This window comes from Scophthalmus maximus, chromosome 11 (assembly GCF_022379125.1).
Source record: "Scophthalmus maximus strain ysfricsl-2021 chromosome 11, ASM2237912v1, whole genome shotgun sequence".
In the NCBI taxonomy this organism is placed as follows: domain Eukaryota; kingdom Metazoa; phylum Chordata; class Actinopteri; order Pleuronectiformes; family Scophthalmidae; genus Scophthalmus; species Scophthalmus maximus.
In genome coordinates this window covers 11,300,717-11,318,539 of record NC_061525.1, presented here as the reverse complement: position 1 = coordinate 11,318,539, position 17,823 = coordinate 11,300,717, and the positions used below count along the sequence as shown (strand labels likewise).

At 42.5% G+C, this 17,823-nt stretch overlaps 1 protein-coding gene across 3 annotated transcripts in view; it reads left to right on the top strand.

Moving 5' to 3' along the window:
- igsf9ba (immunoglobulin superfamily, member 9Ba) overlaps window positions 1–17,390 on the top strand; it is a 54,836-nt gene extending 37,446 nt beyond the window's left edge. The window contains exons 9-21 of one of the 3 annotated variants that reach the window (XM_035623379.2): window positions 721–861; window positions 967–1,086; window positions 1,215–1,365; window positions 4,186–4,309; window positions 5,165–5,340; window positions 7,229–7,455; window positions 7,837–7,921; window positions 8,048–8,209; window positions 8,574–8,619; window positions 9,426–9,512; window positions 10,221–11,840; window positions 15,483–15,613; window positions 15,696–17,390. In XM_035623379.2, the coding sequence (XP_035479272.1) occupies window positions 721–861; window positions 967–1,086; window positions 1,215–1,365; window positions 4,186–4,309; window positions 5,165–5,340; window positions 7,229–7,455; window positions 7,837–7,921; window positions 8,048–8,209; window positions 8,574–8,619; window positions 9,426–9,512; window positions 10,221–11,840; window positions 15,483–15,613; window positions 15,696–15,904 (3,279 nt within the window). In that variant the 3' untranslated portion in view covers window positions 15,905–17,390. Of the gene's footprint in view, window positions 1–720; window positions 862–966; window positions 1,087–1,214; window positions 1,366–4,185; window positions 4,310–5,164; window positions 5,341–7,228; window positions 7,456–7,836; window positions 7,922–8,047; window positions 8,210–8,573; window positions 8,620–9,425; window positions 9,513–10,220; window positions 11,841–13,102; window positions 13,149–15,482; window positions 15,618–15,695 lie in introns of those variants that run through there. The other 2 variants (XM_035623381.2, XM_035623380.2) reach the window with 2 other exon arrangements.
- Window positions 17,391–17,823: the final 433 nt, after the last annotated feature.

Sequence of the window (17,823 nt, the reverse complement as noted above, 5' to 3'; positions counted from 1 at the left end):
TCTCAGTGTAAGTTGTTTGAAAAAAAATTGGCCCCAGTTTTCTGTGCTATAGATTTTTGCAGTTGATAAAGCGATGGCTCGGTACAAACCCTCAGCATCAGCACTGTTTCATTTCATTAGCTATGATTGATTTATTAGGATTTTAACAATAACAGCATGGAAACTATATTTTCATTCTGAATAATATTTAGTCCAGAACCACCTAAAAACAGAATCTTTTTGATCATCCGACATACAGTTTTTAAGGATTTGTGATTTTATTTTACAGGCTTTAAAGTTACAATCAAAGTTTCATTTGACCATTTTCTGTGCATTTTACCAGAAAAGGCAGGAGTTGAACCTATTTTCAGATATATTCTATTATGTTTAAATTCAGGTAGGTTTTATAATAGCAGATTTGAAGTCTATAAAAGTCTCTTGGGTGATTAAAAGTAAAATCAAAACTTTCTTCTCTGTGAAATTTTAAAGACAGTTCAAGCTCATTGACCTTTTAAACTCTTCCACTGTGATTCAAAGATTATGATCGATTGTCCTGTTAGCTTTGCAAATAAACTAGTCCACAGCTATTAATACCACAGCTACACAATCTCTTTATTATTTCAGCATTATCTTTCTGGTGTAAGGCAGTGTCAATTTCAAAATGTCTCTCTCATTAATGTATAAATGTGCGATTTCAGGAGCCCTGAAATCAAGCTTTTTACACGGCCTCTTGTGTTGTAGTACCCCGGCTGGAGCCTGATGCCAGATGGAAGTATCCGGGTGGCGGAGGCCACAGAAGACTCCCTGGGCACCTACACCTGTGTGCCTTACAACGCCCTGGGTACCATGGGCATGTCCCCCCCTGCCACTTTGGTGCTAAAGGTACATCCCTGCGCGTGTTTGGAAGTGTCTGAGGCTCTGCATGTTTTAATATGGTCAGAACTGCCCACAAGTCTGCATGATGCGTGTTGGTGTGTGTTTATCAAGGATCCCCCTTACTTTAATGTGAGGCCTGGGGGGGAGTACCGTCAGGAGGCTGGGAGAGAGCTTGTAATCCCCTGTGCTGCTTCTGGAGACCCTGATATACCATCCATCACCTGGAGAAAGGTACAGTAGAACAACAAACTCTACTGAAAGAAAATCATCTTGCGTGTGTGGTTTTAATCATGCACAGAAACATGGGTTTGCCCAAAACTTTCTTAACCCTCTTACTGTCGTTGTCATGTCCATTGAAGGTGGGGAAGCCAAGCAGGAGTAAGCACAACATCTTACCCAGTGGCAGCTTACAGTTTCTGTCCCTCAGCAAGGAAGACCATGGAGAATGGGAGTGTGTAGCCACCAACGTGGTCACAAGCATCACTGCCAGCACGCGTATCCTTGTCATCGGTACAAACAACCTGCACAATGCTCTCAGCTTCCTCCACCACCAACCTTTCCTTTCTGATTTTGAAAAATGGTCAGCTGATATTTGTGTTACAACGGCTGCAGGGCGGCTGATGTTATCTTAAAAAAACTAAACAATTAAATAATAATAAAAACAATAATCAACTAAAAAAGGAACTTACTGAAAATGCACATTAATGTTACACATATGCACTATTCACTTTAATACAAAAAAGTAGTGTGGCCTCTGCACTAAATGTATTATTTCAAATTTTAAAATATGTCCAGTAACAAAAAAGAATCTTCAAATTTTTTTCTTCAGTTCAGTAAAAACTTTTTCTTTTTCTCCGCCTTTTGAGCACATGCATCGTTCCTGCTATTTGATCATTCTATCATTAATTTCGAGTGTGTTGTTTAATACATTTTCTTTTTCCTGCCTCTACCCCATTTCTCCTTAAAAATCATTAATATATCAGTGAATCTAATCTGAAATAGCCTTAGACAGTTACATTAAAGCCTAAATCTGTAGCCTCAGTGTGGTATCCACCCAGATACGGCCCGTGTCTGTTCACTCTTCGGCCCAAGGACAAACTCTAACTCTTATATTGATTAACTGAAGTGTTGACAAAGGCTTGCAGGCCCGTTAAGTTTAAACAGAGTTGTGAAGGGTCAGATTGTGCATTGTTAGGGCAGGGTTTACACATTAATACTCACTCAGAAGTCTGTGTGTATAAGAGTTGTGGTACAACAAGCCCTGAAATTGAACATTATATTAAGTCTCCTTTAAAGGTTCTATATGTAAAAAAATGTATATGAAATTTATATGCAATTTATATTTTTATTGCCAATATGTGAGCAGAAACACAACTTTAATGAAATTAGACCTTTCGTCACTTTCTCGGTTGCCTTCAAATAATCCAGGATGATTTTGCTGTGTGCATGTTCCAGCAGATAAATCCAAGGCATCACACACTGTCATGTCACTGCCGGTTGCTCGTCCGCAATCCCAATCAAAACTCATCGCATTCAGAACTCCACGTGGTCTGACAGGTCTGAAAGGAAAGACTGCTCCGTCTACTTTTCCTGATAATCCTTGGAAATTGGCACAATCCGAGCACAATGCGGATATGAATCCCTTTCCCAGTCCAAGCATCATGTCGCTGTTTGGCCTATGCCCATGATGATCGCTCGTGCGTACCTACAGAGTATGAGCACACGCGCGAGCACATGCAACAGGATATTGGCTTCAACTCATTAACGGCCACCAATGTCATCGTTTCTGAATGTTAGATGCTGAACCAGTAACACCAGTAATGCAAATTATAGGGTTACAATATTAAAAACTAGGTATGGTGCCCCACACAATGAATATAGCAGCCATACTGAGTAGATAAATGCCTCATACAAACACAGTCTTACTGGCATATAATTATTATGGGGAATTATGATAATTATGTTAAATATACATATGCACAGCCAACAAAGTCATACATTCCTTGTTCTTTGGGAGTAGCTGATTCTACCAAGAATCCCTGTGCAAATATTTAGTAAATGTGTGCCTTCTTTATGAATATCCATCATCTGGAGGTTGGAAAGGTTGATTTATAATGCATTCATTAAAAAGAGAGAAAGGGACGAGTCAGGAAACAGAGGGTGGAAAGAGAGGTGTACAGGCAACGGTGGCTCCCGGGTTCGCCCACTCGTGCATTTATAGTATTGTTAGAAAACTTGCTGCTTTATTGTTGTTTTTTTATCTTTTTTATGTGTGTTGCTCTAAAGGAAGGGTTTGATATTTTTGGAAATATCAAACCCTCTCTGCACACTAAATATGAAGCAACAGCCAGGTAAAACAGATACAAATCCACCTCTAAAGCACAGTGAATAACACTTTGCATCTCCTCTTATTAATCTGCACAAAAATGTCAAGTTGTGTCTGAACTGTGCTTAAATGATTAAGCATCACAGTACAAATGAGCAACCACTGCCCCTGGATTCAAATGAGGCATTTGGTGTCAGCGCGGATTAAACACCAACTAGCCATCTCTCTGCTCTAGCTTTATATTTCACGTACAGATAAAATAAGATTATCCGTTATATCCTCCATGGGGGAAATTGGGTATAACAGCTCTCCAAAGTCCGAATGAGTAGAGGTTAAATAAAAATAGAATAGATTAAGAAGAAGAAGAAATGACAGCATCAGGTTTTTTTCCATCTATCTCTCGGCGAGAAAGCTAATAATCGTATTTTGCAAATGTTGAACTCTTCCTTGAAGTCTGTTAGTCTGTGAAATGTCAGTTGGCCTGCCCCCGTAGCCCATGGCGTCATTCCAGCGCCGCACAGCTGTGCGACCAGCCCTCGGCTCACAGGTGTCGCAGACAGCTGTGCTCCTCAGACCGCGCTCAGGTCTCCCCCTCGCTCTGAGTGAGGAGTCGCTGGCTTCGGGCCACACTGCACAGCTGTTAGGTGGGTGGGATGAGAGCAGCCGCAGACGGGCGCCGCTGCTCTTGAACTTGACCTCACGCTGATCACCACCTCAGCCAGTATCCAGGGAGGGAGCAAACACAGGATGCAACACAACACAATTCACACAGTTTCTCTTGTTTTGACTTGAACCTGAGTCAGTGCGATGAAGAGGCTGACTTACAATTACCACTTATATGAAATAAATGTTAATTAAGTGTTCATATCATCATCATATCTATAGCTTAATTGCTGCAAGTGATATAAAGTAATCGTTTCAACTCGTTATGTATTTGATAATTAAATTAGTACTTGTGCGTTTTATATTCTCTTCCTCTGTCTCTGTGTCTTTAAACCACTCAGGCACCAGCCCACATGCTCCTGGTAACATCCATGTTTTACCCTCAACAACCTCTGCTAATGTGTCCTGGGAACCAGGTTACGATGGCGGCTTCGAACAGACCTTCTCCGTGTGGTACGGTCCAGTGTGAGTGCTCTTAAGTTTTACCTCAAGTCGACAGCAGCAGTCTACAGATGTGGAGAGACGGACTTTCCACAGCCAATATTTTTAAAGATTTTTTCTATAAATAACCAGATGATTGGGTTGTAATTAAAGGGAACATGGAGACTAGTTGGTCCAGTTAGGCTTTTAATTCAGTTGACAGCAGACGAGCTAAACATGCAAAATGAACAAAGAAGAGTACAGTGCATCATAAATTATGAATAGCATTTCCAATAATTAATTGAGGAGTATTAAATACACCTTGGGGCTTAAATTGTGCTACATCCGTTTTGAAGATTCATCTGGAATTCAATAAAACTAAGTAAAATAAATTCTCTATTCTGTATGTCTCTATTTTCCCTGTGATTAGACCCAAACTACATGATTCTTTCTAGGGCACCTTCAGGAAATGATTGTTATTGTTAATGCTTTTTCACTTGCGTTTACTACACAGTAAATCATTTTTCTTAAAAAAAACTCAAACATAACTGTAGCGACTAACACTTTAACTTTTCCACATATAACTGATTGTGTAGGTCTTTCTTGGAAACATCCTGGTAATTAAAACAGTTAAGCAGCATCTATAGTTTTGAGTTGAGTTTCCAGGAAATTCCCTGGAACAAGTGGGAGCAGGCTGGTGCTAGACCACGCTGTGCCTCAAAAAGAGACAAAGAAATTAATCCAAAACAGAGCTATTTTGTGCTTTACCCTTAAAATACAGTTTAACCACCCACCTACTGACCAACACTGTCATGTGACCATTCACCATTGCACAAATGTTACCTTCTAAACGTGCTTCATATCATTTTCTTCTGTTTTCTGTGTCGTCTCTGTTCTTAGGTCAAAGAGAGTAGACTTTGGTCCTCACGACTGGCACTCGATGCCAGTTTCTGGTGCTCAGATCTGGTTGGTGGTGCCGGGGCTGGAGCCTGCGACAGAGTACCAGTTCAGTGTGTTGGCACAAAACAAACTGGGCACGGGCCCATTCAGCGAAGTTGTGACAGTCAACACTGCAGGTGGGTACAGTCGATCAAAGGTTTCTCCATCCGTGTTGGGCTCTTCTTGACTTCAGAACCAATCCAGCCAGCTGCACTGAGCTGAGCTGTACTATTTATAATTTTTTCGATTTTCGTCTGACACGGTGGGGAAGACACTGCCCTCTAGTGATTTTTTAAGCTGCCCAATATGTGGGTATAATTTTCCACTGCGCTGATTTTTTTTTTCTTTGTTTTGTCGTGCTACCATTACTATGGAAAGCCACCATAACCATAATCACCACATTATCTTACCTAAAAAAATAGTTTCAATATATACAATAAATGTTCTCAAACCTACATCGTTGAAGGTTAGTAACTGTACTTCCAATGTTTGTGGAGTGTGTTTGGACCAAACATCCTCTTTTACATGCACAACAAACTGCTGATTTAATCCTCTTTTTAAAAACTGAACATAAATCAAAGTCTTCCAAACCTCGTGTGAATTTTAGTTGTCCTGTCCGGATTTAAAAGAGGTGTGGCTGAGATGTACAGGCATCATGGGCACAAAAGTTAGTCAGAAAAGCGTTAAAATGCGTTGATCTTTAAAGCTGCTGATATTTATTTAGTACAACTGTATAGATTTTATTGCACTGATTAACACAACAGATAATTATCTCTAGAAACGTTTAGAACTCTCATAGCATGAAGAGCACAAGTGTAACTAATGACATTAATGATGCCACTGTTCCATTTAGGAGTGCCAATAAAGCAGCATGTACAATAGTGGAGGAATTTACTAATGTTATTAGTTCCACACGTGTTTGACAAGTCAGTACGTTTGCTGTGAGACAGTTTGTCAGTCAACCGAGCGGAATTAAGCTGCTATTTGATCTGAAGTACATTTTAAAAAGAAAAAGATTTACAATCTTTTAGATTCGTGCGTGTTTTAATCCACCTCATGCCTCAAGGGCACGCTGCCAATTCAGCCTTTGTTTGCCGGCTGCGTGAACAGAAACTGAATTAAAGATGCATGGTATTTAAAATCAATGTCTCAGCAGAAGTGAAGGCATGAAGGGAGAATGGAGCGGGGCTAGATTTACTCGCTTACTAGTGGAAAGGACAAAGAAGTGAAGGGTTTGAATGTGGAAATGCCGACGCAGTTCAACTCTGTCATTGAAAGAAAAAAGTCCAGTTGTATCCTGTTTCCATCGCTATGGAAATCAATGCATAATGTTACCATTTACCAATAAAACCCTTAGTAGTGTACCTGTTTAAGGGTTTTTATTTAGCTCTGACAAGCAGTATATTAAAAATAATAAACATACTATGTTTGAACTGTACTACACTAGCAGATGTATGCATTTTTTTGTGTTCATTAATGCACAAAATTTGTCAATATTCTCCAATTATGGCACATTTTGCTGTGTTGTACTCATGGGCGCCCACAAGAGGAGTTAAAGCTTTTAAAAAATACATCAATAATCTTATATTTGTTTAGAACCACATCATAAAACCCACATATTAAAATGTTCATACACTGCTCGTATATTCTAAATAGGGGGATGTATTGTGGGTAAACAGGTGAACTCTCTGGTCTCAAGAGTAAACACAATAATAGTCAAAGGTCACCAGTGTGATTGTGGAGGGCGAAGATAGAGAAAAGTCCCTCAGCAGTTAGTCTGAGGTCAGGAGGAGCACTTGTGACGGTGACATGACATTTTTCAAGCTGAGTGACTCAATGCAACATTTATACGACACTTACAGTTTACAGCCTTTAATGACTCAAAGCTACCAAATCATTTTGTTCCACTCATCCCTGTTGGTAGATTCACTGAAGCTACTCCGTTTCAAGCCTCTAACAGTCGCAATTTTGGTCAGTCCATCTCTTTGGTCCAGACATTTATGGCATCCCATTCCTGGTCCGCAGGCTCTCCTCTGGGTACCCCAGAACCACTGGTGCTTCTTACTCCACCACGGTGCCTCACAGCCAATCGCACCCAGCACGGTGTCCTGCTCACGTGGCTCCCTCCGGCCAACCACTCCTCGCCCATTGACCGATACATCATGGAGTTCCGCCTCGGGGAGAGGTGGGAGGTGCTGGATGACCTCATCTCCTCCACGGAGACTGAGCTCATAGCCAGGGACCTCGTTCAGGTCAGTTACATACACACATACATACACACACACACATGGGAACGTAACTCTGTGGGAGGTTTTCAGGTTGAATGCTTTTTTATTTCATTGAAAGTAAGGGGGACAGATGACGTTGTAAGAATAATTGACTAAAGAGTTAATCAACTTTGTAAACATTATTTTCAATATCCTCTCTCTCTTTCTACAGTCCAAAATGTTATAATATACAAAGAGTTTTAGATCAGTGACGCCAAAAATGATTTATTTCTTTTTGCATTTCAATACATTTTAATAACCATTCGGTTGTAGAGGTAGATGTAGAAAATAGAAAATTATCTTTTAACAGAAAACCTGTGTGTGAGATGGTCATAGGAAGGTGTTTTGTGTGTCTCCCTCTGAAAGGAGTCCTGGTATGAGTTTCGAGTGATGGCTGTCATGGACGACCTGATCAGTGAGAGCAGCAATGTCGTCGGCGTATCTAGCACTGGTCAGTTTTTTTTCACAGAAAATTGTAACAAACTACAGAAATTAATAGTTCTTGTGAGGAATCGTAAAATTTGTGAGGTTTTTGTTTGCAACATCTCGATTTTATTATCCTCATCTGCCCCGTCAGATCCCTTCCCCCCTGCGGAGTTGCCTGATGAGGGGCTGGCGCGCCCTGTGGTGGCGGGTGTCGTGGCAACTATCTGTTTTCTGGCAGCAGCAGTACTGTTCAGTACGCTAGCAGTTTGCTTTGTCAATAAGCAACACCGTCGCAAACTCAAGCGCAAACCAGGTCGGTCTCCAATGAATCTACATATATTAGATATAGTATGTCTCACCATGGATGGATTACTGAACAGGCCTTCCAGCCCCGGCCCTAGGGCCCCGAAGATTCATTTTAGGGACTGTTAATATTTAGATCAAAAGACCTTTAAAAGGAGCAAATCGACTATAAATGCAAGATGTCTAGAAAGAGATGGACACTGACCACAAAAGGATTCAAAACAACCACGAGGCAGCCTGTGTATGAGGAGTGGGAGGTCTGTTGTCCGTGCCCAGCAGCTCGTTGTCTCATAATCCATCCATGTGGGTTTTTTTTATACCCCTTGTATTCAATAGAAGAATTTTAAATATTTTAAATATTTTTGTCCTCTCAGATCCTCCCTTGTCGGTGACACACTTCAGGAAAAGCATTGAGTCACCGTAAGTAAAAACGACGCCAGAGCCCCTGCAGTCTTCCAGAAGTGGCTGCTACTGTGCATCTTCTTTTGCACCTTTTATAAAATGTACTGGAAATGCACACAAGTCTTAGTGGTAAAGCTGCTTGATACACCCAGTATGCATTCTCCTGTGCTTTAGACAAGAGGTTATATGGCAAGAGATGGTGTATTTCCAAGAAAGTGCCAAATGAATAAGAATACAGAAGAAGAAGCAGCAGCAGCCTGGGTTTTATGGATTATATTGATTATCCAGAGTTTTTTTCTTGAGGGTGTGGAAGAATGTGTCCAGTAGCAACCTCTAGCGGATCATGGGCAGATTAGGGCGAATTCAAAGCAGCTAAGTCAGCATTTTAAACACATTATCCAGAGTGCCCAAGCTGCAGTATGTGTATTGATTTTTGATCCATCTGTATTCTTTAACCTCAAACGCTGTCCGCTTTCTGCATGACTCTGTGTTTAATAATGCTGTTTTTTGGTTTAGCTGCACATTTAATGTACAGTACCAGCCACATGTGCACTTGTCTGTTTGTCTGTCTGTCTGTCTGTAAAAGTTGTGTACATGTATGACTGCATTTCAATCTCAGGAGAAGCTCATTTGTGACAATAATCTGTGTAAATCCCATTCCAGAAAAAGAAAATATTTGCCTGAGACTTTAGGAGAACTCATTAGTATCAGATACCTTTTGTCAATTTTCATGAAATGGTCCGGGCAGGTCAGTGTGTTCACACTTCCTGCAAGTGGCCTAGTTAAAGATGAACCAGGCCCATGTCGTTTGTCTCCCATCGCAGGCCTCCTCTCACCCCCTTGCCAGGGGTAGAGCCCTGCTGGGACGAGCCTGCCAGGAGCAGTTTCTTGCCCCCGCCCGCCAGCCCCCTGTGAGTGCCTGCCTGCACCTAAATACAAAAGTGTGCTGCACTGCACTGGCTTGGCTGCATGGTTAATGCATTGCATAGGAATTATCAACTGACAATGATTATTTTACTAGTGAAGTCTACCGCTGGGCTTTATTGCATGCTCAGACTTCCACGCACCAAGCAGGGATTCAATTGCATTAGCTCAGTTGCATGTACAGTACAGTACTGTGCAAATGCACTCTTTACAATGTATGTCTACGTGATGCATTCAGTGACCCAGTAAATGTCCACTGTGCTGCTCCTGGTGTGGGCAAATGAGGCCTGGTTAGATGTCATCTGCTTTCCTCACAACACCATTTGGTGCAGCATATGGGAATTGGTCTCACGTCTGCTCAAGAAGATGTACAGTAGCTTCAATGGATACGTGATATGGTTGTCATGGTTGCGTCGCTGGTTCTCCTCTCATCCTGTCATTGTTGCTTGATTCATTAGATGTTGTCCCATCAGGATGCTGCCGCCGCCATAAACTGGTCATTATCATAATGCTCTTCATTATGGCTGCCTTGATAGAGTGCTTTGGCTTTGTGTTGTATCATCTGTTCAGTTCAAGAATGAAACTTCAATCATCCCTATTGATTTACAGCATCAGAGATTATTTTTCTTATGAGATATTATCTTTCTTTTGGTGCATGTTAAATCAAGCATCTTGTGTCCACATATTTTTATTAGGTTATCATCGGGGAAGATAAGTCCAGAGAGCTCCCCTCCATCTCGGCCACGCTCTCTTTCTTCTGAGGGGTCCCACGGTCCAGGCCTGTACGTCAGGAAGCTGCCCAGCCCTCTGAGAGAAAAAGACAAAGAGCTCTCCTTCTACAAGAAAACCAAGCGTGCCATAGCCAGCAAGAAATACAGTGTGTCCAAGTATGAAGCAGAGGTCACAACGCCTATTGAGCTGATCAGCCGTGGCCCTGATGGCCGCTTCGTCATGGAGTGCAGCCCACCGCCCCGTCGCATCCAGGGCTTCCCCTTCGCAGAGGAGTCTGATATGTACCCTGAGTTCCGGCAGTCTGATGAGGAGAATGATTTTGACCCAGGGCCTCTGCCACCCATCATGCCCACGCTGCGGCGCCAACTCTCCCCAACGTCCTCCAGCCAGGAGTCAACACAGCCACCCACCTACAGCCCCCGCCTACACAGGGCCATGGAAGGTATGAGCTTTGCAGAGGGCAGTGCACTTCACGCCTCAGGGCAAGCCCCGTCCTCCCGCTACAGGGGCTTTCCCCAGGGCCCATTCTATGGGTATATGGGCAGCCGTGGTGAATCAGGGATTCCACCACCATTCTACATGCCTGACATCAGCCCGCGTAGCTCCGCTCTGTCCTCTCCCCCGGGCACCGCCGAGGGGCCCTTTGGTTACCCCTCCATCCCCGAGGAAAGTGGCGAGATGGAGCACCATCAGTACACTGCCTCTGGCCATTCTCTGTCTCACACGCACAGCCCTCCTCGCTCGCCTGAAAGCTGGCAGCCTCATGAGCTACCCTTCCTAGGTCTGCAAGGTCCACGGTTCATATACCCACCTCACCATCCCTTGCGTCATCAGGACCTCCCTGACCCACCCCCATACCCTCCTCACTCTCTCCCCCCCAGTCGCCTGCACCTCTCATCACTAAAGGATCCGACAAGCCCTGGACTCCTTCAGCTGGAGGTCCCTGTGGCTCCCCCAGGCAGAGACAGGCCCCCGGTGCATCCAGTTAGGCGTTTAGCTATGCAACAGGCCCAAAGTCTCGGCCAGCTCAGACACACGGCCCACGGTGTGGGTGTACCAGTGTTGCCTTACCCTGACCCGGCAGCCCGTGCAGGGAGCCCAAGCACAGCCCCCAGTAGTAGTCCTCAGTCCTGGCTCAGCCCGAGGGCAGGGCGCCGGGCAGACCCCAGCCTACCGCCACTAGTACTCCAGCCCTCTCGCCTCTCTCCGCTCTCCCAAAGCCCCCTTAGCACCCAGCCAGGTTCTCCAGATATTTTAGTACGGCCCCCTCCGCGCCCCAGCATCCTCCGCACCTCTCGGTCTCTGGAGATGCCTGAGATCACCCTGCAGCCCTCAGCCACTGTCAGTTTCTCCCGGAGGTCCTCCCTGTCCGCCTCTTCCACTCAGAGCCAGGGCACCACGCAACCCAGCCCCAGTTACCACGCCCACATGTCGTATGCCTCCACTGCAGCCAGTTACCCCTCCCAGTCCCCCTCTCCCCCTCCGGAAGGCAGGGATGTTTTCGGGCAGAGGCCATCCCAGAGAAGGACAGAGGAGGAGATGCTACCCTCAGAGCCCTCCCAGCTCCAGATATCAGCCTCAGGGTAGGTGATCCATTCCAGCGGAGAATAGTCACATATTTATTTGATGAGGAGACTTGTCTCCCAGTCTGCTCTCTAGTCCAAATTTCCTCCGTATTGATCCACAGTTTTACTTTGATGTTTCCATTAAGGCATAATTAAAATGCATATTGAACATAAATATGCAGAAGGCATGTAATTGCATTTAGCACAGATTTTGTCAGTTCATAAAAGTGACAGTTCTTTCAACTTTAATGACGTCATGTGAAAGCTCAATTTGATTTTAAAGATTTTAAGATCATGTATATGTCTATATTATTTATTATTTAATCTCACAACACATTGATCATAACAATTAAATATTCAACTAACTTTAAAAAAATGACTGAAGGAAGATTTAGATGAAACACGTAAGCTATAGAAACCCTCAGGTTTACTGTTTATAAAACTGTGCCATTTCTTCTGTCCCCCATTTTGAACACTATGAAACTACGAACTGAAGTATCTTAAATACAATTTTAATAGATCAATTATTGGTATGAAAGTGAAAATGTGTGTAAAGCACGAGCAAAATCATCCTCCTGTTTAATTTTAATAATAACTATGCATTGAATTGAACTCTATATGGAATGAGCATTTACACTTTTACATTTTAGTATACATTTATACTACTACATAAAATGGTACCACTTTCTATTAAGTCACCCTCTTTAAAGCATTCATAAAATGACTTAATTTATGGTTAATAAATAGTTTGGAGATGGTTTGTTTTCGTAGAGAGGGCATAAAAGCCAGCCACAACTTGGCAACCCAACATAGTTGTATTCAATGTTCTCTACATGAATTAGTCACAAGTTATTAACCTAAATAAAAGGTGCCTAATTAGAAAGTGGTAACCATAACAATAAAAACTCAGCAAGAATGTACTTTTCATGAGGAAATAAGACAATTAAATATCACTAGTGGGCATTTTTCCCAATACATCCAACATTTTGATGAATCGGTGTCTGTGTATGCAGAATTTTAGACATAAGGAAAGCTTGCATAAAAACATAGCCGAGAGTCATGTAGTTTTATGCCCCTTAGTATTTCTACACTGCACACAATCCTGCGCCCCCTCACACCCACCTCACCACCCTGTAGCAGCTGCAGTGCTACAGAAGCTAAGGCCAAGAGGCAGAGAGCTGCTCCTGCACTATCACTGGCCTTGAAGGGAAAGTACCTTATAGGGCTGCTGCTGTATAGAGGGTAAGGGTCTTACCTGATTTGTTTTTGATTGATCTCAGCTATCTGGGCAGCGTTGTTGTGACCCGGTCCCCTACGCCGCAATAGGTAAGGGTCGGACCCATGTCTGAGAGGGGAGGGGTCAGCAGGGGGAGGGCTCTAATCACTCTCTCCTTTAAAGGGGAATCGCTTTGGGTTGTGCCTCTGTGCTGGATTCAAGTGAAGTACAACTAATGGTTATAATGACTGCAGGACATATTTGTCAATACACTTGCAGTACGCCTGCTATGCTGTGGCGTACACGACAGTAACATGGGGTTTTGGACTGTGGAGAAGCATTTGATTTTGTCTTTTGACTGTTTGAATACAGTCGCCCTGCACCAACAAAAAAAAAAGGCTTGAATCAATAGAGGACGCACATGAAAGATTGACTGGAGTATTCCCCTTTAAAGTTTTGTTCCATGTGCAAAATGCCATGCATGCATTCTCTAAACTTCTCTCTACAACCAAACAAATAACAACAATTCTCAAACTAAATTCTTTGTCACATTTGTTGTCTTAAGTGCTTTCGTTTTTTCTGTCATGTGACTGTTTTTTAATGGCCATTTCCTCTTCCTGTCATGTGACTTGTTCTTTAACGGCCATTTCCTCTTCCTGCCATCTCCTCCCGTCAGCATGGTGAAGCCTCTGTACGCAGTGTTCATGTTTATGAAAGTGTGCTGTACGGTGTTTACATGTCTATGGAAATGTGCTATATTTGAACACACTGTGGCCTCTGCACACAGTCTGTGTGGTAAAGGAAGTGTTCTCTATCTGTCCAGGACTGTTGCAATTCTCAGACTTGTCTCGCCCTCTCTGCTAATGCCTCTCAATCTCTCTCTCTGCAGTGACAAGTGATGGACAGCCTCTCTAAAGCTTTGTGTTCCTATGCCTGTTGAAACAATACATGTGTGGCACAACAACTTGGCTTAATGACAGCATTGAGTCAGGCTTTGAAGTGGTTTCTATTCGGTTCTGTGAAAGGCAAAGACATTGAGCCAACATGAACCTCATCAAACGTAAATATTGTGTTTGTGAGGTCATTTTGGATTTTAATTTTTACTTTATTTTGCATATTTCTATGCAAGATGGACAACAAAGCCAAGAGTATTCGGTATGAGGTGAAACTACTGCTAAATCATACTGCATACACAGAAAAAGAAGATACTTTATACTTGATGTGATTATTGTTTTTCTGATTATACACTGATTATTTTTCGTTCAACTTACTGTAGCATGTATCACTCATGGGATGAAAATAGTTCTTTGGGTTTCAAAACACCTTGTCCGCACATTGAACAATCAGCCATGGAAATGCTCATGCACCTGCTGCAGGGGTCAGCAACCTTTGACGTGAATTTACTAAGATGAAGACGGCCACTGTGACAGCCATGTTTGGTAACATGCCTGTCGTTAATTTATGCGCTCAAAGTTAGTTTGACCTTGTTTATTATAATAACAGAGTTATTATTTGCGCAAGAGCCCTTATCTCAAAAGCGTGTTGAAACTGGCCGTAATAATTACTGCGATCCCGGTCTCTGCCCAAATACATTTCATTTGGTCAATAGAAGATTATGTAATCTCCTTAATCTAATTCATCAACTTCTTATTATGGTATCACAGTAAGGTAATATTTAACACGTTAGGGACAAACAGTTTGTCTTTATTGTAGTATAGTATTTGATGTCTCACATGCTGCTGGAAATGTCTTTGGTTGTCATAGGTTGCTGACCCCTGACCCCTAAAAAAGTGTATTGAAGGGATTTTAAAAGAAAACCTCCTCTGTTACAGGAGCAGTAATTAGTTCCAGAACAGAACAGTTCCAGAAATTATTTTCATTGTATGAGTTTTATACGAGACCAATAATGCGTGCACATCTGAAGCAGTCACTATATAAAGACCCAACGCACTATAATTGCAAATATTGTCTGATCTGAAATGTGTTTCCCACTGTTGCCAACATGACAGAATGAACCTAGAATTAGTGGACTGTGATTTTGTGTCACTAACAAAAAAACCTTCAATAATGAATATTTAGTTGTGTTATGACAATGTTTATAAATCCTGGACTGGGTCTTTAATGTAATGACTGTTTCAGAACAAACTTATAGCCAGTAATGTCACCAAATCCACTGCCACCTTATTTAAAATGCTTTCTTTCTTTCTTTCTTTTTCATTGTCTAACTTTTATCATCCATCAACGCAGATAGAAAGTGGAAATTCATCATCTTAGTGAAAGGGCTCTCGATAGACGTATACGAGCTCATCAGATCATATGATAGCACCTGCTGGAAATCACAATGAATGAGCCATGAGTCTGTCTTTTCTCTCTGAGACAGGACTGAACACGACTGGTGGATTAATGCAGAACAATGTTTGCTGTGCTGTCTCTACTCTTCCCAGGGAACCTCTAGGTGCGTCTAGTGATCCTGCCGGGTCTGAGAGCTTACCAGCACTGCTGCACCACTGTATTACTAAAGCCAAGGGAGTGGCTGCCAACAACAATAACAACACAGCCCCGGCACGGAGAACAGGTTAGTCAGACGATTAGAGAGAAAAAACATTAATGTTTAAAAAATGTGGGTGGCGTGTTACTCCTGTGCCTCTCCCTTTCAGGTGTGTCTCCCTCTCAGACCCAGCAGCAATCCCAGACACCCCAGGATAAAGAGGATCTCAACCTCCGCAGGACGAGGAAAAGGCAAAGCAAGAAGAACCCCTATCTCTATTTGACCTCCTTCCTGCACCGCAGGCAGTCTGCGGAGGACCAGACAGGCATCCTGGCCAGTGCAGACTCTGAGGGCCAAAATTATGGGACTTTACGCTGACCTGTGTGCCCGCCAAGCCATTGGACTCGACTAAACCGACCACTACATGCACACACACACACACACACACACACACACACACACAGACACACACACACCCTCCCTGCTCCATGCCAGTCTCTCTATCAAGCTAATACATTTTCCTGTCATCCTTTAGAAGTTCATTGGTGTTTGGGGAGCGGGAAACATAAAGCCTCCAAGGGTTGGAAGATCTTATAAGTAGAAGAGAACAATGGCTGTCACCGAGACTTGTCTCTGCGGAATTTCACTTGAAAATGCTCTGAAAATATATAATGTATATAAATAGTAAAACAAGGGATTTTAGCTTCCTCCTACAGTAATAAAAAATGTGTTGGTTGAGTATGCTGCGACACATAAGATTTTTCACTCACTGGTCATCGAGGGGTCCATATCTTTAGGTTTTTCAGTGAAACACCGTACTGTTAAGCCCGGTGCATCTTTGGACAGGGACATGAGTCTACCTTTCCTACAATACAAATAGTGTCAGTATTAAAACACAGGGTTTTTAACCACAAAATATACCTCAGAGTAAATGCAGAATTGCTGTAATTCTTGTGGTATACTGTACGTACTTGACCTTTTTACATATGAAACATATGGATAAAAAGGTTTATATCACACACCATGCTCATTCGAATGGATAATATGGCCTAACTTGATCTAATTTGGAAGCTTTTTTTTACTATCAGTAATAGCTGGCATATTGTGTTTGTTTTGATTTATGATCCAGTGCCAACCATTAGGGAACGCTGTCTTTATTTGCTCGACGGCTCAGTGTGTTTACGGTCATCACGACACCACTGCAGTAAGACAAAGATCACAGCCTTCATGAGATCTCTCAAAAATAATTTGGGACTAACACGCTCAACGGAGGTTGGATTTGTGGGATTAGAGGAACAGGGTGATGAATTGTGAAGTGTACTGTAATATGTATTTCATCATTGAGGAATCATTCGTGAAATGTGGCACGTTTTGCTGTGCCTTTTTTCTCGCTCATTTTTTTCTAACATTAACTGCCTTCATCTTTTCGTATTTGTTTCTGCGGGGGGAGTGAGAGACTCCAATATCCTGCGTGTTTTTACTTTCTTTGCCAAGGACAAAATGCTACAGAGGATGCATTATTCATTTTCACTTGTTTTTTTACACTTATATCCTAAATGGGTAACTGATTCAACTGTGTATATCGTAAGTAGTAGGACAGAAACAGAATAACTATAAAAATGAAAAAATACAGAAGTTTGGATTCGTAAAAAAAAGGCAAATAAGTCAAACTTCAGTGGGAAAGAACAGGCGTTTTCATGCGGAAACAACAAGGATGTTAATGTTTAACAGCAAATGTTAGATGAGAATGGGATTGCTTCATAAACCTGTTAACAAGCAATGGGGAATATTCAAACAATGGCCACCCTGACTGTTTATCTTTAACAACTGTATATTACCTGCTAGCTACATCTCTGTGTGTTTCTTGATTAGGGTTAGGGTTAGGGTTAACCCTAACCCTTTTTTTCTCGACACTAACCGATAATGAATGTATGTTTTGCTGTACAGGAAATGAATGTCCCGATGTCACAGTACATTGAATGACCCATGACGTTGTTTATAGTGCGGCTGTGACAGGTGAGATGAACATTTGGCACATTAAGTCCAAATTGTTTTACGTCTCCGCGTTACTCGTGCATGCGATAACATCCGGTGGACCCCACAGAGGTCCTCGGCCAGGCTCCCTCTGCCCCGACAGCTACAAAAACAGCCGTTATCCTTCTATTGCTTAATCTCGTTCAGTCACTCAAACAAATATCAGATAGATTTCCATCTGCTACCAACAAATCTGAGGTTTTTTCTGACCAAAAAAAAAATCCACCCAAATCAATCGACCCAATGTCTGCTTTCTGAAAAAC